The sequence below is a fragment of the Megalops cyprinoides genome, chromosome 22, assembly GCF_013368585.1.
Source record: "Megalops cyprinoides isolate fMegCyp1 chromosome 22, fMegCyp1.pri, whole genome shotgun sequence".
In the NCBI taxonomy this organism is placed as follows: Eukaryota; Metazoa; Chordata; class Actinopteri; order Elopiformes; family Megalopidae; genus Megalops; species Megalops cyprinoides.
The window spans coordinates 18958785-18978334 of NC_050604.1; the positions used below are offsets into that span (position 1 = coordinate 18958785).

General features: G+C 44.9%; 1 protein-coding gene across 4 annotated transcripts in view; it reads left to right on the plus strand.

The window, feature by feature from the left end:
- The first annotated feature begins 5677 nt into the window (after positions 1-5677).
- The window catches only part of LOC118769903 (RNA-binding protein 47-like), a 36948-nt gene continuing 23075 nt past the window's right edge, over positions 5678-19550 (plus strand). For 2 of the 4 annotated variants that reach the window (XM_036517295.1, XM_036517297.1), the window contains exon 1: positions 6904-7648. In XM_036517295.1, coding sequence (XP_036373188.1) covers positions 7596-7648 — 53 coding nt within the window. In that variant the 5' untranslated portion in view covers positions 6904-7595. Of the gene's footprint in view, positions 5774-6903; positions 7649-19550 lie in introns of those variants that run through there. The other 2 variants (XM_036517294.1, XM_036517293.1) reach the window with 2 other exon arrangements.

Sequence of the window (19550 nt, forward strand, 5' to 3'; positions counted from 1 at the left end):
TTACAGGAAGCTGCTGAGTAAGGGCCGCTATTGTTCCCCCTGACGGCGACCAGACAACCGGCGGGATGTCGCGCGCGTGTCCCGCTTTTACCCCAACCTCGCCCACCCCCCCGACCACCCGTCTCCCCGTGCCTCCAACCCTCTGTGCCCCCCCCCCCCCCCCCCCCCCACAGCTACCCTCCCTCCCCCATTCTCAGATCCAGCCAGGTCTAAGTTTCAAAGGCGAAGGGCCACAAACTTCTCTGATAAAGAGCAATAAAGCATCGGCAAAGAACATTTTAAAAAGGCCCCAGTGAGTTTGCGACCTTAATTTGATAAGCCAATGCTCACCAACATCTTAAAAAAAAATTTTAATAAAAATAACACTGTCATATGCCATGTCATCCTAATTGCTGACCTGTAAGCACACATTTTTATGGCCACTGTCCAAAGTCACACTATTGCTTCAGATATGAGTGAGACGACAAACTGCTCATTCCTCTCAGTAGTTGTTATCTGAGGCAGGGTGGAGCCGTGTATTTTCAAGGACAAGGTGCCTGGCACAGGAAACATTTTAAAACCAAGAAAACAACGCTGCAACCCTGACGTGAAAAAATATTCTGTTGGTAGTGATTGTATGCTGGGAGATTTTTCTGTCTACTGTAACGCATGTATGATGGCTCAGTGCCAACCAATTTTTTTGCTGGTGGCATCATTTCATTAATTTCATTTTTTTTTTATTAGAATTCATTTCATAAGTTTTTCTTTTGTTTTATTGTGAACATAAAACACAGCCTCATGAGTTTGATTTGTAGACAGAATCAAAATGTTTGCTTGCACCTGGTTGAGTGTTTCATGGAAACATTTTTACAAGCCAATTATCCAGAGGGTATGGATTAATTCAGAGCACAGCACTGCTGAGTACAGTACATTAGTGCAGAAATTGGGTACACTACTGCTTTCGACCTAATTCCTCCATTCAAAGCAACGCCTATAAAAGCAAAGGACAGAGTGTGCTGGGCTAACGCCCCAGACTGTGTCTGACGGGGTTCAGGGTTGGCTGGCAGCAATGCCCTGTTACAGAGGAACCGTCATCACACGCTGGCAGAAGCTCTGTGCTCTGAGGGCACCAAACACCAGGGGTTTAGGGTGGGGAGGTAGGGGGGAGAGGGGGAGTGGGGGGGGGATTTTTTTTAAAAAACTGTGTTTTCCCTGTGATCCCCAAAGCCCAGCTGATTGGCTTTAATCTCCACTTGAGTTCAATGGCTTTAGACAGATTAACATTCTAACAGCAAGATCCCGTAAATCCACCGGGACGGAGAGGAACAAAAGACCAGCGAAGAACGTGCTCATTAGTACCAGTACCCGCTCCCCTCCCCCCTCTTTCTGCCCCTCTTGCACCCCCCCCCCCACCCCACCCCACCCCACCCCCACACACCCTTCTCCACCAGATCCTGTGAGATGGAAACTTACTTTCCAAACATCAGACTACCCAACAACATGACATTCGACCAAGAATGTGCCTGAGAGAACATTCTGGGCCTTTGGATTTGCGTAATCTTTATGTAAATGGCAGAGACTAAGTTAGGCTGTGTAATAAGAACACACGAGAGTGGGCACAGAGCCGCACTGGGATACTGGGCCAAGCAAAAGGCGTGGCACTTGCCCCATGTCAGGCAGAAAAGGACTCTAAAATTAATGAGCTAATAGGAAGGTGTGACAAAGCTGTCGAAGGTGAGCCAATTAGCACAGAGCTGCCTCAGATTTCAGAAAGAAAGAGATGAGTTGCTGACAGAACATCATTGTTATTATTGTCGTTTTTTGCAGACGTTCTTATCTAGAGCAACTTACACACGTTACAGTTTTTACATGTTACACATTCATACAACTAGACATTTACTGAGGCAATTCTGGGTTAAGTACTTTACCCATGGGTACAGCAGCAGTGCCCTAGCAGGGAATTGAACCAGCAACATTTCAGTTACAAGCCCTGCTCCTTACCACTACACCACGCACGATGGAACACTTCACCGCTCCCTTTAAGCTTCCGTCTATCAGTTTGGAGGCTATTAGTCCTCTACAGAGAGGTATATTCTCTGGTGAGATTACTTACTCTGCCCCTGTTATTGTGGGATAGAGGGGTCAAAGTGTCAGCCTCCTGATCTGCATGTCTGCACCGCTCTCCTGGAGACAGAGAGGCTGTGAGGACCTTGGAAACTCGGGTTCCGTTTGTGGCTCACGCCTGAATTTAGCTCAAGCGTATCATCAAAGCAGAGTGACACATCATAATTCATCGGAATTTAAGGCAGCGTCACCTTTGTCCTTTCGCACACAATACCGTTTGCCTTTTTTGCGCTTTTTACCCCCTTATTCACCCCTAGGTTTGGAATCGGACTCGGCACGCACTTGGAATGAACGCCTTAGCCAACTGAGACACTCCCAAACACAATACATTTTTTCCATTATACCTTTTCAAGGTAGGAAAAAATGAATTTCATCCATTAATTTAAAGATTAAAAAGCGAAACACAACTGTCTTACTTCCTTATTGATCTGATATAATGAGACTAATTTCTAGAGTGTAGCTTTGGTCTAGCCCTTACTGTGTTTGGTTTTACTTCCAACCCATCTGAAAACCACAGAAACGTCCCAGCGAATTGCTCCCTTTCCAGTCTGTCTGGCTTCTCTCCTTTCTTTTGTCTTGTCGTTCCAGGAGGAGGAAGAAAAGTATTGTTTAGGTCCCCTTTTGTTACTTCTGAAAAGCCTCCTCTTTCTCTCTCTCTCTCTTCCTCAATCTGTTTAGCATGAGGAGTTCTTTCCAGGTACAAATCCACACTTTGAGGCGTAATGGGAGAGCCAGGTATCTGAATAGGTCACCTGAGTGAAGCGCTTTAGGATAGGCTAACGCTTCCTGCTACCGGACCGCGGCTTCAAACCGTGATCTTGCAGGTGGGTGGTGCGAGAATCAGACCTGAAGGCTGCTCTTTAGAATGAGCTGCATTGCATGTTGCGGCAGTGTAGTATAGTGGTAAGGAGCGGGACTCATAACCAAAAGGTTGCTGGTTCGACTCCCCCACTGGGTCACTGCTGCTTTACCCCTGGGCAAGGTACTTAACCCTGAAGTGCCTCAGTAAATATCCACCTACAGTATATAAATAGATAACGTGAAAGCAGACGTTTAGTGTCTGCTAAATGCCAATAATGTAATGTAGCCAAATATTGTACTGTCACGAAAACCTCATCGGCTCCAGGTCCAATGTTCCGTGCAGCAGCAGAGGGTTACATTTAAATAGCCCAAGCTTTGTTTGTGCTCCGCTGTGTTTTCTGTGTGTAATAAAAACACAGAGAGGCACGTGGTGGGTGTGAGGTAAGGCACAGCAGGTGGAGTGGGTGCGCAGGAACTGTCTGTAACTCTGCCTAAGTGTATGTATTGTAACTCTGATTCTAGTCATGACCTTTAATTGGTCATTGGTAATGTCCATCTCCTTTCCTGCCCTCATTAATGTGAGTAATCCAGCGATGATTCTGAAACCAGCACATGTTGATGATACCATTTTGAATACCTACCCCTTTTTTGACATTGACTGTGTCTAATGGATGTCAAGTAAATCTAGTCCGTGACTTCCACAATCACGCACTTGACAACCACTTGACAACAAAAGAGTATTTACAGGGATCGTTTCAGCAGAGATTACTGTTGTCAAACAAGGAGGTTGAGGGGACATGAGCAAACCTGTTCTCAGAAACACACCTCATCCAACCCCCACGCTTTCATTTTCAAAATCATATTTGACTTTGAAAGACATTTCCACACTTATTTTTTCATGAAACCTGCTTTGTGAGTTTTACTGTTTCACAATTTGACCAAAACACTGTAAAGCTGTACATCAAAATGTACACGTTATTACAAGCCATGTATTTGTTATTGTGTTAAACATAACTTGTTAAGCTGCTTGAGATACTCTGAGGTGATTTTGTTCTGACTATTGAGTTTTACTCCCTGTACACATATTGTACAGTATGTTTGGGAATGTCTGTGTGTAGGTGTGTGTGTGTGTGTGTGTGTGTGTGTGTGTGTGTGTGAGTTTGTCTATGTGGGCTGTGTAGAAACCAGGACAGCTGCTGTGCGCTGGTGGGGGCATTTTTTAAGATGTGTACCAGAATATTAGCATTTATACAGCCTCCTCCCTTTCATTCTTTATGGGCCTAGAGGAGTCAGGGGAGAAACCTCCCAATCACAGGGGTTACAGCAGCGTTGACTAATCCTGATCTTGGTGGACAGCAGTTTTTTCATGTTATCCACTTATGCAGCTGGATATTTACTGAGGTAATGTTGAGTTAAGTACCTTGCTAAAGGGTGCAGCAGCAGTGCCCCAGCAGGTAATCAAACCAGGAATCTTTTGGTTACAAGCCTTGCACCCTACCATTATGCTACACTCCCACCCAATTACATGCAGTCATTACTGGACCAATGCAACCCTAGGACATTACCCACTGTCTTAAAGCCAGCATGGGACACCTGTGGGAGGGAATTTTACTCATCAGGACCCTCTCAGTAAATCTGAGTGGCAACTGACCTTCACTGCCCTTGGAGGGCAGTCCATGCCTCTGGTAGGACTCATGTAGTGATGTACTCATGTTAACCCCAGGAGGCCGTAGCTCCCATCCCTCCACATACAGTGAGCTTCCACTTGTACAGGCAGCCTGTCCAGGACACAGACTACGGCTGTGACGCCCATATATACAGCTGATACTCATTCTGCTCCACGGACACACACACTTGGCGCATTTTAATAAAGCCTTCTTCTCAGGACACCTCTCAGCAGAATGACATCAAATAGCACGACGTTTAATGGTTAGCTGTCAGATTCAAAATGGGTAAGATTCTCACTTTTAAAGTAATCTGCCTCAAATGACTTTGATGCAAGCATGGCCTTGATTTTCAACTGTATTTCATGATCTGTGCTTTCCTTGTGTGGGCTCAGGCAAATTCACTGCCTCTGAGACAACATGGGCATACATGCTTATGGATCAAGTGAAGTTAGTGATTAATATGGAGTCTGAGGGGTTAATATCTGGTCTTATGATGAAACCACAGAACAAAAAAGTGTGTGTGTGTGTGTGTCTGCATGTGTATGCGTGAGTGTGTGTGTGAGTGTGTTTTTTTAGATCTGACTCAAACTCAGCTTCCTGTTCCAGGTTTTCCCTGAAGTCAGAAGTACTGAACTGAACTTGACGGAGAGAGAGAGAGTGAGAGAGAGAGAGAGAGAGAGAGAGAGAGAGAGAGAGAGAGAGAGAGAGAGAGAGAGAGAGAGAGAGAGAGAGAGAGAGAGAGAGAGACAGCAAAAGAAAGACAGAAAAGAGAAAGAGGGAGGGTCTATGGCCTCTTTTGGCCCCCAACAGGAGCAGAGGTATACAGTAATGTTCTGTCTTGAAAATCTTGTTTTTGGCAATTATATCTATGTACTGTAGTACAAATTAATGGTATCTGGGTACTATGTGAATGTGTGTGTGTGTGTGTGCGCGCGCGCGTGCGTGTGTGGATGTGCGAGTTCAATGTTCCATTGAAACAGAACTCTTGTTTTTAACTTCTCTTTTTGTTGCGTTGTTTGTCCTCTGAAACGAAGTCTTTGGCTTCCTGGGACCGAAGAGCTGCGGCCCTGCGGTCTCCACAGAAGGAGGTGGAGCAGAACTCGAGGAGACATCTGAGCTCCAGCTGGAAGGAGAGAGAGGGGGAAAAGATCAGGTGCCTTCAGCAGCTCCTCACAGCCTCCTCCTTCAGGACGCCATTCCAGGTATGAGAGGGAGAGGGTGCATGATGGGGGTTTTCACCTTTTTTACACGCCTGGTTCACTCACAGAGCTCTGGAGAACATTTCTGTTGAAGGGGAAATGAGCCTCAATCCTCAGGGCAGCTGAGCTTATACTGAACAGTGGATGGAGTTCAGGGAAAAGAGAGAGAGAGAGAGAAAGAAAAAAGAAAGGGGGGGGGGCAGACAGAGAGACAGCTGTTAATTAAGTGCAAATTAGGGGCAATCATTTCACATCATTCGCAATTTACTTGAGTCATAACACTAGGCTTTGGTGTAATTAATCAATTTGACCATTTGTAACTTGCTGAGACTGCACGCCTTGGTACGTTTCTCTTGCCTGAACTGATTCCGTTTTGAAATGGGTGGGCTTGTGACTCAGTGTCAGTCAGACGCAAATGGGTTTGGGTGGGGGTGGGGGTGCTGAGGCAGTTTAAGCTGGTTTGCATTTAACAATAGCATTTGCATTTCAAAATACACATAACTGAACCCCACCTTAAATCTTTACACAGTTATTTTTCACCTGCTTGCCAACAAATTTATCTTCCTTTTTTCAGAAGTTAGAGCTTTTTGTAGCATGATTGGTCCAAGACCATTGTGTGACATTATTCCTTTTTACTAGAATAGTAACTATTGAAACTATATAGAAACTATCTCACTGTGTTTTATACTGCTATTGCACAATAAGCATGAGAGAAAGCGTGAAGGCTATGAATATGTACAACTATAGTTCTACAACTATTGCACTGTGAATGCACAGTAACAGAGATATGGTTGACACATCGCTGTCTTATAACATGTGCTAATAATGGCAGTTGTGGAATTAATGGCACACATTTTTGTTGTTATGCTCAGAGTCTTTCTCCGTCTTATCCTCATATAAACTCCCAAAATCATAAATCAAAAGTAAAAACCTGTCAGCAAAAAAAAAAAAAGAGAGAGAGAGAAGTTGATGCTGCGTAGAAAGGTGTGTGAAAGACGGGCTCCGGAGCAGAGGAATGCAGGCCTGGCCCAGGGCCAGCCCCTGCTCATCACACGGGAGGATCGCCTTTCCATTCACAGGCGATGGGGAGGCCAATTCTGGTTTGGTGAGTTTCAGGACAGGGAGTATTCAAAGAGCACCAGCCCAGCCACTGAGACTAAACGCTTCCCGGCACTGTGAAGCCACTGTGCTCTCTCTCTCTCTCTCTCTAGCTCTCTCGCTTTCTCATTCTCTCAGTACAGGTTAATAGGACCACCTTCTGCTCACTCCCAACTTTGTTTCTTTGAGAAATTAATTGTCTCAAATTAATTTTTTCGTTGATTTTATTTTTTCATTTGTATGTGAATATTGTATACACGGTGTTTTTTTGTTTTTTTTTACTTTTTTTTTCCCTCCGAGTCAGCACTGAGATGTCTTGAGTTTGGAGTTGAGGATAATTCCGCGTACATATCTGAGCCGTGTGTCTCTAAGCGTGTGCAGGTCTGCCAGTTTTCCTCAAGAAACTTTTTTTTTTTGCAGTTTTTCCCCTCCTCCGCACAGTGGAATGTGGGGCTTATGGCAGTGAGAGGCAGGTATTTTGCTCCGGCTAGTACTAATTACTCGCTCTCTCCTCAAGACCTCGCGGGCGTCGTCTCTACCCCCTGAGTCCGGCGCTGTGGCTCCACGGCCGAAGGGAACAGAAGTGACAGGTCGGGACGAAGAAAAGAGGAGAAGACCTGCGCACAACAGGTTGCAGGTTCGAGGGAGTCTCTAGACGCCCCGGGGACAAAGGACAGAGGGAAGATGCGTTTGTTTTGAATTCCGCTCCTAGGACGTTGCTCTTTAAATGGTGACACGAGACCTGACTAATCAGCGCAGACTTCAGAAACGACCCGCCAGGTAAGACACCTAGAGCCTCCTAACTGCTTTCTCTCTCTCTCAGCCTCTGTGACAGCTGGGCTGGGGCTGCAGCACTGAGGGCAAATGAAATGGAAAAAAAAACACTTAACTTTCCTTTGTGCCTCAGCTGACTCCTATTGTGATCAATTTTAATATCCATGTTGGTGATCAGGTTCAAAAGGGCATTTGTGTACCTGTACTGGGCAAACTGGCTTAGTAACACATCCTTATTCTATGCAGGCCAGTATTAGTACCTGCTTTGGGCAGCAGGACAAAATACAGGAACATCAATTTTGTGTTTTGCGGGAGAATGTCGAGTTTCCTTGTTCTGTTTAACTGTCAAGACATAAAGACAGCGATGAGCAAAGAAGCAAAGCTCTTTCACAAAGCTCAGGCTGAGCATTTACAAGCCAGCAGATTTCAACTATGTTTGCTGGAGAAAAAAACCCATTTCCCCATCATCTCTGTGCTGCTGTTTTTGTACTGAGGCATCAAGCTAAGAGTATCCCCCAAAGCCCTGGTAGTAGCTTGGAGGGGAGTACAGTGTAATGTGTCAGGGCGTGACATGAACCCTGTCACACCTGTAGAGTGGGGAGATCCTCCGTCCTGGGGCACTGATGGAATGTGGTACTCCAGGCTGGGAGGAACAGGTGCAGCGTCCCGCACCTGCCAGGAAGTCCCTCACACTCTGAGGCAGAGCAGACGGGGGGGAGGCGCTGGGTACGGTTTTAGGTGGTGGGGGTAGGAGGTTACAGTAAACAGCACTCTGGCTTCAGGGGCTGAGGGTGACAGCCAAGGAGAGAAGGCACTGCAGGGCCCCCTGTTGTGTGTGTGCATTCTGAAGAGGTGTTTGAACACCCAACACAGAAGCGTAACAGGAACAGGAATATGTGGATTGGATAGTTTAGACAACACTGCCCTTAACATACACAGAGACACACACACTCCACAGGTGTTTTTGACTTCAGCAAAAAAAAAAAATCCATGTTAAGGGAAATACAGACCTTTGAAAGGATTTCTGGTTTGATTGTGTTCTGCGTTAAGGATTTCCAGTAATCTTATTTATTCTTGTTTGACCCTCGTATATAATATTTGGAAATGCTTTAGGGTATGTGACCCCAATTTCTGTATTCACATTGAATTCAAAAGCGTAAAATAACAACATATATGCTCTCAATGTATGAAATTTCATTCATAATTCTATGGGCCAAACTCACCGTGTCAGGGTAATAGTCAGATAAGGATCAGGGTACAGAAACAGATGGATTGGATAGCTGGTGTTTGATAACCAACCATTTCGGTCAATTTGATCCTTATCGGGTCTCGGAATCATTCTATATCACATTCCACAGGGCTTTAAGACCCAATGGCTTTTCAGATCTCAGCAGATTCAGTGACACCGCGTGGCCCAAATCAAACTGTTTTGCAATGGAGTTACAGCACATACTGAACCTGGGGAAACTGCACATGACTAAAATTTACCCAGCACCGTATTCTGGGTCGGTGTACAGGTTGGTTGGGTGCATACTGTTGTTGTACGTTTTTGCTTGTCTCTAGTCTTGCATCACTACAGTAACAATATATAGTTGTGCATTGGCACAAACTACCTGGGTGGACCCATATGAAAACTAAAAATATTGCAATATATTTTGAGAAATGTGTTGTTCCGTCTAAGAATATATTGTGCATACATTTTAAATACATCAAAATGGGAACAATTTACATATTTTCAACATACTGATCTAAAAATATATATTCTCTACGGTACATTCTCAATAAATAATTTTTTGTATACTGAGTGAAAAAACTTAAGAATGTGCTTCATTACTGGTCTATGATCTGTGGAAGAGGTCCAGTCCTCAGGAGGTTTCTTAAGTGCTTAGGTTCCACTAATTAATTCTGCCTTAACCAATTGTGACCTTAGTGTGGCAAAGCTCAAAACAGCATTTGAGGCTACCACAAAAGGGCTATGTCACCCCCTCTGGAGATGTAGGCCTTTAGCTCAGCTTGCTAACCACAGCCAGCTAATGGTTGTGGTGAATGGGCAGCATGGGCCGAGGTCTGACACTGGCAGCAGAGCTGACTTCATTACATCAGTCATTTGAAGACAGATGGAAAACCAGCTGCACTGAGGCTGTGCAGGACCTGGACTGGGAACCCATACTGTAGATTCAAAGACATGACATAAAATTGGAATGTTAAGAAGGGTGGCAGCGTAGCATAATGGTAAGGAGCAGGACTTAACAACTATAAAGGTGCTGGTTCGATTCCCCACTGGGGCACTGCTGTTGTACCCTTGGACAAGGTACTTAATCCAGCATTGCCTCAGTAAATATCCAGCTGTATAAATGGGTAATGTGTAAAAAAAAAAAATGTAACCTATCTAAGTTGCTCTGGATAAGAGCGCCTGCTGAATGCCAATGTAATGTAAGAGTAAAGCTCTAATCAGTGCAGTGCAATGATCCACTGAAGTGCAAAATGGATCATTTAGGACTCCTTGTTTTGTACCCTTTTGTGGTGCTGCAGCTGACAGACACAGAACCACACACAGACATGCTTGCACACACACATCATGCTTATAACAATGTTCAGTGGCCATTGAGGTGGAGACTTTTTTCTCAGTCTGTCTATGGTGAGATTGGTCCAAACCCCTGTGACCCAGAGGAAGGCTCCTGATATGTGTAATACTGGTGTTTTCACACAACAGTGGTCCTCTCTCTATCACGCGTCTGTCTCTTTGTAACCTCCATCCCGGACAGGGATCCCATTTCAGTCTCAACGAGGGGGTGGTTGGGAGGTCATGTTCCTGGTTGAAGGGGTGTGTATTTGCATTGGCGTGTTGCAGCACAGTGCTGGCTGATGTCTCCTCTGAACCCACAGAGCAAGGTCTGGAGTGTGAGAGAGATCGGCGCTGTCAACACTTGCCCGGTTTCAAGAGTGGGAGTCATGAGAAAATAAAAAGAGAGTGAAAGAAAGGAGAAAGGAGGGAGGGAGAGAGTGGGGGGGGGGGGGTCGGGAATTGTGTGGCCCAGTTTCGTCGCACCTGAACGGTTGCTTATCTTGCAGTGTGGCATACCTGATGAACTAAAAGAAAAATTGATGATTGGTTAAACCAGGGATCTGGAACCTAGATGCTGGCAAGCTTTCTGATGTTGGCTCTACTCAAAACCTCAATTGCCTATAATTATCAGATCAGTTATTCATCTTAATTAAGGTTAATTACCAAGTGTTTTCTGTGATGCCATATATTTACAGGGTAAAAACCCACAAATCTTTCTGCTAATCGGGGGGAGGAGTTGCATATCTGGGCTGAACCAGACATCCTCTTAAACCTGAGTTGCTCAGGCTGGAGTAAAAGATGAACAAACCTGTATGGTATGATTGCTTTTCCATTTCATGACCCGCAACCAGAGCAGTTGTACGCACACGTCACATGCATTGGAAGGTTGCGCAATTTTTTTTTTCTCGGCAGTGCCACAATTCTGTAAAATCCCAAGTCAGCTGTCTGTGCACTGATTTAGTACTAAGCATGTGTGGTGCAAAGTGTTGATTCTGACAATTGATGAATACTGCCTGGTGCCCAGATTGAGCCAACTGCCTGGTCTTTGTCTGCAATCGGAAGCTGACGTTATCCTCCATACACAGGTGGAGGAGGAGGCTGATCCTGTCCACAACACATTTTTGAGTCAGACAATAGAGGTACCCATATCAGAGGCTCAGCTGACATTCATAGTTTTCATTTGGCTTGACAAAAAACAAAAGATAATGGAAAACCAAACCGAACCAGAACAAGCAAGCCAGATGCTTCCAGCTCTACAGTGGACAGTGGGGTATTAGAAACATGAATCAGACTGTGCGACTCACTTAAGATAAATTAAGAAAGACAAGAAATATATTTCTGTTCCAGGAAGTTCCTGGTTGCTGTTCGGTGTTGTAACTGGCTCGGCCCCTGCTCACCAAACATGTCCTATTCAAACAGCCCCAGCAAAACAGTGAAAGGCCTGAGGTAGGAGTGGCACCACTGCACCTACAGTACTGAACGCCTACAGGTTCCAAGCAGGAAGTCTAACAGAGGACTGTCACTGTTTCTACCCTGTCTTCTCTTCGTTATTTATAACCAGGGTCATTCCTCCAGCATTCCTCAACAGGCTTTGTAGTTCTTTTCAAAGTTTCTAAAGAAAACACAGTCAAGTATGCAGATCTATGTCCAACCTGCAAGTAAAGAGAAGGCAGCCATAATCATGTGATGTCAGACACAAGTATGGCATAATAGTTATGAATACATGGATTGCTTGGGTAAATATCCTGCTGAATAAACATAGTGTGTAAAATGTATAGCTGTGTACGTTTCCCTAGATAAGGGCATCTCCTTTGCAAATTAATAATAAATCAATATTAACGCCACATAGGGCAAAGTACTGTATGTGCGTGAGGAGAAAAATTGGCAGAGAAAAAACTGATACTGTCAGGTCTTACAGGAAATTATGTGAGCAGATTTGCTGGTATCACCACTGGGTGTGGGTTGGAAGTCAGATCTGTGCTCTCTCTTCTCCGACTTCGTGGATGGCCTACTAAAGCCCAAAGCGCATTTGCCTCTCTGTCCGGCAAAGACCTGGTGCAGCTCTGAGGAGTCTTGCATCTCCCACCCAACACAGAGACTCATTCATACACCTTGAAGCCCTCTCAGCCTGTGTCCTTCATACAGCACGCAAATCCCCATTCACACAGTATCCCAACCCCCCCACAGTTAAAGCCTCCAAACCCCCTCATTGATAAAGTATCAAGCACCCATTGATAAAGTGTCCCAGCACCGATTCTTTTTTTCATTTCCTCCATTCTTTCTTTTTCTTACTGAGGTGTCATCGGTCATTGTCTGTTTCTGAAGGGAATACAGAGGGTTGCTAAATACCTCACTCTAAGAGAGGAAGTGGACGTGGGTGTTGGAGCATGGGGGATGAGGGGTATATATTTGGTGATGCCACGGGGCTCAGTGAGGTGGTTATGTATTTGTTGATGATTGTGTGAGGGGACACCCAGCCTAACCCAGCCTTACGTAGACTGTGTAAAGGAGAGGAGGGTGTAATATTGGTCTAATGACGCACCGTAGTGCAGCTCTCGTCGCTGCGTACGCGCAGCTCAGGGCGGCAGACAGACGGCGTGCTGCGGACTGCCCCCTGCCGAGCCCCTGGCACCACCTCTCCCTGCATACCTGCACACAATGGGGTCCTTGTCCAGACTGACACTGGGCGGGGGGTGGCGGGGGGACAGGTTTCAGGGGTGACGCAGCAAATACAGCCCGAACGAACACCCACGCAAGTTAAGCGCGGGATGAGGAGGGACTGAGATCCATTTCAATCTTACTCCATATTAGTATTGCAACAAGATGGAAAGCACTGGAGCGTGACAATGGAGCTTTGAATTAATGCCAGATATGAATGGCTGCCTTGAAAACAGAAAGCTGAAGTATTGGTTATAGCGTGCCTGACTTCAGTACTGTATATAATTAACTTACACTTCAAGCTATTCATCTGACTGAAGGCAATTCACATTGACAGTGGTCATGCTGGAATATAAGAGAAGAAGATCAAATACATCACTCTTGTTGAAAATGTAGATGGGTCACAACAAAAGACAGCCGACACACTACAGTGAATACCAATGGTTTCAATGCTTCTTTTGAACAACTAGAGCAGTGCACATATAAACACATGCATACACATACAGACACATGTATGCATGTACACACACACACACACATGTACATGCACGCACACACACATACACACACTCACACACACACGCACGTACACACACACAAACACACACACACACTCACTCACATTTAAACCGAACATTGGCATTTTCAAAGCTTATTGTGTCAAGGGGTGCGATTAAACAGGTAGATTTACTCCAAGTTAAGCCAGCTGGGACAGATTGCATTGTTCCTTCCCAATGTTCATAGGTTTATAGGTTGTATAAGACTGCATTCCTGGACTGTTCAGAACAGACTGTGAGGTATTTACTTCCATTGTGTTCCCTGTTTTTTTGTGTGGAGCGTTTTCAGGGCTAAATGGAAACTGTACATGTAGGTGTCAGCAGACACTGTGATATCCGTGTCAGCGAACCAGGCCCTGTAAATGGTCACAAAGCAGTTATATGACATTAGATGCTTGAACAAATGAGGTGCAGTTTTCATTCCTGTGAGCGTGTGAAAGACGCTGCGGTGTAACACTAGGTTGTAAAATGCCCTCCCTATTACTATATCTGCAAAGCCTTTATGGGAAAAGAAACATTTTTCTCAAAGACCCAAGTGAAGCGGCATCTCCCCCAGCAGAAGGTTACCACCGGGTGATAAATGTGTCTGTTCAAAGTCCTAATAATCACTCCAAACAGCAAGACGGGGTTATCCAGCTACAGTATCACCCACAGTAACATAATGTATCCCGAGCACATTGCTCGCCCCCTCTCTTTCCTTCTCCCACCTTGACCTTGAACTGGTGTTGAGAAGCCAAACATCAGACGAGCTGAAGCGTCCCCATTGGCTGGCAGGCAGCCACTGTATGTGGTCACATGACAGTGGGAGGCTGGTGAATCAGATCGCTGTCTCAGCGTCAGCTGACTGACGGCGACCAATTCCGGGACAAAGGGGAAGCAGCGGCCGGTTGCGTGAATTACCCTGACTTTTGATAACCGAACATAACTTCTTCGGATACTCTGTCTCTCTGCCGAAGGTCAGGGGTTCAGATGCTCTGAGCACTGTAACACTTACAGGTTCATGGAAAGGTTTTGCTAGTGTAGAAAGTCAGGCCTGTAGCAGTGCACCACAGAGTAGCAGAAAGAACGCACCAATGAGGATGGGGTCCCGGATGCCAGTAGGGACCGAACGGACTTGAATGGACACAGTTATGTTCTGTTGCGCTGTAAGTCGCTCTGGATAAGCATGCCTGCTAAATGCATGTAATGTAGTGTAATGTAAGGGACAGAGTAGCAAAGCAAATAACCTGTCACATCTTTCTCCTCGAGCCGGCCTGGTCCGCGTTGCATTCTCCCCGGCTGTGCCAGAGTTAAGCTCGCCCCCTAATCCCTTCATCCCTGTCATACTCCTGTACCCTGTGTAATACACTGAGGAATGTCTCCCTTCGCGGGGATCGCAGCCAGGCGACAGGCAGCTTCTTAGCAACAGGCAGAATGAGAGGGAATACTCATATTTTACATGTTCAGCGTATTTCAGACAAGGTTATTTTGAGAGTGTTTTTGTGCATCTTGACAGCCAGAATGTCTTGTTCACGTCTTGAAATTCAGCATACATATCCATCAACCGCATGCTTTTGCTTTTAAGTTTTAAATGTTATTAGTTGAATAAAGCATGCTATATGCAAATGCACAATAAATGCGTATTTTGTCTCTGACTTTCATATGGTGTTCTCAGTCAAGCCCAGTTTTCTGGATCCAGAGTCTATCCTCAGACCACTTTTGTTACTTTGTAACTCCACAGCATTCAGTTTTTGGGGGAGGTTTGGTGCAGCTGTAGTTGTATTACTGTTACATATATCTCTGAGGCTGGTGAGCTTTCAAAAAGATCCAAAGTACTTTGTATTATGAGGCTGATGAACACATGTATGTACCTGTGCTACTGTGCTACCAGAATGATTCTTTTAGACGTGTCAAAGGTATATATCCCTGAAAAACAAGCTTCATAAAATGACTTGTTTCCATTTAATTTTGGCCTTTACGTCGGCAAAACACCACAAGAGCTGCGGGACTTCTGTCTGTCACAGGTTTCATCTCAGGGCTGCAGTCTGGGAATGTCTGACCTCTGACCTCTGTGCAGACAGGCCGTGAGGGCCAGATTCCACCACTGAGTCCCAACGCTTGCCTTTGCACATAGATTCTCCCACTGTGAAGCAGAAAACCCTAATCCTCTTAGGACTTCAGATATTTTTTTTGACAAACAAGCACATGGCTGAATGTATTAGCCTGGTCACATGCTAATGTGGGACAGTAAATGTTAACTAAAGTGGAAGAAATCTCTGTTGAGTGCAAAAATGACCACAGGTGACAACGTGTCCCCTCCCCAGCATAGCGGTAATCTTATAAACCTGAGCCCAATTACAACTGGGTAATCCAGCAATTACTGAAATATTTACAATTACAATTAATGAAATATTAGTCATAACACTTAAATTTAGCACCCAAGATAAAACATGGTAGAATTTTATTCTCTTTCCCGATATTTTATTGTTGTGTTCTTGTTAGGAAACCATTTCAGAAAGAAACTACATTTAAAACTGACATCAATTACTTCAAAATATGCAGTACATCTGGCAATGTGTATAAGGCATTTCATTTATACTGATTTACAAGAAAAATATTTTGAGATACAAATAAAGGAAGTGTCCGTTTTTTTCAATACAAACACTTTTTTTCATTCAGTCATTGCTAAACTTAACAAACTGTACCTGTGAAGAAAAACAGTAACGCTTGCATTTAACTCCGAGTTGAAGTTTCAGGACAAGTGCTGATTTAATCCAGGGGTTTGTGCTTGCAAGTCATCCAGGTTGGTACTCAGTACTCTGTTAATCCCTCACAGTGCCGGGGCTGGGGTGGGTGCCAGTGTACTCTGTGCTTCTTTAGGCCTGCTTTGACCTAGATCTCAATCTCACAATGAGTACTATCAGCTATCAGCTGAGGAATTCTGGTGATAAAGGGTGGAAAAGAGCAGGTCTGAAATATCTGCCCTTGTAACACGTAGCACCACTAAGCGAAGGTCGTTGGTATAGACTTATTCTGTAATGAACCGTGCCAAGACAGCAACGTGAGCAAGCCAGTTTCTGTGCAACTTTTCTGTAACTTCCTTGTGCACGTTGAAGGTCTTTTGAGTCCTTCAGTGTTTGGTCCATTGCGGTTTTCAGGATTTTTTTTCTCACTTCCTGTGCGGTCAGGGCTATCAAGCAGTGCGCCTGACACTAGAGTCAAACAGGGACCTGAATTTCCAGTTCCTGCATAACTCTCAACTGACAAGCGATGCCTATCTGTGACGTGCGAGCCTGAATTGCCACAATTTTTGTCTTAATAGCCGCCATCGAGGAGCGGGCTGCCAGCGCCAAATGTCATGTCCCACCAACATATAAAAACGACATCAGCAATTCTAAACAAGCCAAATACTGAACCCGCACGGCTTCCCTCTGGCTCTGATGAAAAGACTTAGATGGTATATCAGAATGAGACATCAATTGTGACAATCAGACCCTAAAAGGACTTTGCACTCTGCCTGGGGTTATATAACACTTTAGATTTATATGGCATGGGTAACCTATCTAGATTTATGGTTGTCCTTCATGGCTTTACAGTGACTTTGTCACGACATCTTCGCAAACGAATACAAGTGCTCCTTCCGGACTTCCTCCAGGGGAGCTCACTAAACCCGGCATCTCCCGAGTGTCTCACTGTCATCAGCAGAAACCTGCACTAGATTCACTCGGGACCTATGCGTTCCTTTTTAGGAGCAGCAACTGGTTTGTCTTCACGTGGGTGTCTCTGTGTGACCTACGACCTGTCAGTGGCCCACACAGTCTGCATTATCTCTGCATCACGTTATCTCAGGAATCAACTCCCCAATCGGGATGGGTCCTCAGCAGATAAAATGTCAGATATCGAGCACAGGGCTCACTTCCTCCTTCCCCTGAGTCTCCCTCACAATACTGTACTGAGAAGGACAGAGCCAGTGGGCCAGTGGGGGTGTTTGGGAAGGGCTATGGTTATTCCCATTAGGACAGGGGATGAGACCAGCTCAAACTGACACACTCTACCTCACCCAGTTCCAGGGTGATGGAAGCCCTCGTTTCTTTCGTTTTCATTCTTTCGTTGCATTCATTTACTTGCCAGGAAGATGTGTGTATGTGCCCCCGAGGACTTTTTGTACTTGATCAACTCCACGACATGCCTAAAAGTCCTACAGCAGTCATCCACCCAGAGTTCAGGCCTCCTACCAGTAGGTTAAAAGTCCAGTGTTTTAACTACTCAGAGAAAACCAAACAGTCTCACAGTGCGCATACAGCAACATTTCACACTGATTCAACTGATTACCTGTGAACCAGTCACACCGGTGCCCACACCAACACATGATCATTTAAATCTACTGAGGCTTCTTTTCAAGTGTGAGTTGATGACAATATTTACTTTGCTGATTTAATCACTCCCAATTGTAATGGCTTCCTCACCAACAGAATTGAGCAGCTCTTGTGACTTGGGCCGTATAAGCTGTTGTGATTGTCATTCATAACCACAGAAGCAGGTCAGCTGTGCAGAAAGTTGTGGTTTGAGTCATTCCTGATAGCACAAGAAGTCACATGGTTTTCTGCAGGTGGTGCAAAGCCCCTCCCCATGGAACACTGTCCTTCAGCAGTTTGTGTCAGCTGGACAGGAGGAGCTTCTCAAAAAGGTCAAGTGTGTGTATATTTGGTATATGTGTGCGTGTGTGTTTGTATGTGTGTGTGTGTGTGTGTGTGTGTGTGTGTGTGTGTGTGTGTGTGTGTGTGTGTGTGTGTGCCTGGGTTGGGTCAGATTCATGGTTTGCAGTGTGTGAGACAGAGAGAATGAGAGAGAAAAGGAGAGACTGGGGGGGGTGAAAGAGTGGGTAAGCGGACACACCCCTCCGGTCACACAATCGTTCCACAAAGCAGCCCCTCCCAGAGGTCACAAGTTCCCTCTCATCCTGTGTCCCTCGGTTACGCTCGCAACAATGCCAGCTCCACAAAAAAGCGCTCGTCTCCCTCACGGACTGTGTGAACGGAAACAGCTTGGTGGGAAAGTACAGGGCAGAGAGGCAGTGGACATGGAGAGCATCAGGCAGGCTTTGTGGAGCTTCACTGCAAATGCCCGCATCCGTTTCCAGGACGTAGGAGGAGCACAGGGTGCTGGAGGGATGTGGGAGAAGAGCAAAAAGCCACAGCAGTGTTAAAGCAATGGCTGAAAGAGCATGCGATGACCCAAACAGTGGAACCCAAAAACACACGGGACAGCTTTCACTATTAGATAACAAATTATGTGCGTTGCTTGTGATATGATCGGCAGCAAGTGGAATGTGAAAAATGTATTGAGATTATCAGGTTACTAAAAGGTTAGTAAAAAGCAAGGACATGATAAATTACCCAAAGACTTCCTGTCGGAACTGACAGAGAATTAAGATAACCAGGGTCACTTCTAGGGTCTAGTTTCAATCATACTGCAATGTGTTGTCCTTATCATACAGTAACATATGCATGTTATACGCCAAAATCTACCTTTTCATTTGATTGATTTATTGATTGATTGGTTTTCTTCGTAAAAAAGAGAAACCCATATTTAGGACCAGTTTTCTATGGTTGATATCACCTGGATTGCTTTCTTACCCTGTTGAGCATTGAGCCTTTTCTTGAAACTTTTAACCACAGAAGAAAAAAAAAACACTTTTTAGCATTCTTGGATCATTGAATTGTGAAGAGAAAATAGCTGAGATTAGTATTTTTTTAACCACTGAATAAATAACAGAAGACACAAGGAGGCACGAGACACAGGCATTCTACAAAACCATTCACTTCCAAGAATTCACACCTCCTGCAGGAAGGAAGCTGTTACACTGAATTTCAGTTCTTACACAGTCTAGTATCATTGACTTATCTTTAGCACAGTCTAAAACTCAAATGCAAAAAAGACGACAATGTTATTCCCTGAAAAGTTAACAACTAAATAAGCTGTTTAAAAAATACTTGAATGTGTTATAAAATTAAAAAAAGACTAGGGAGAGAGACAGCTTATCAGACTCTCAATGTGAAAGTAACACAAGCATTTGAAAAATGCAGGATATGATGTGTCTTTCCTCATCTCCCTGTGCTTAAAATATGCTTTAGAGGGACATTCAGTC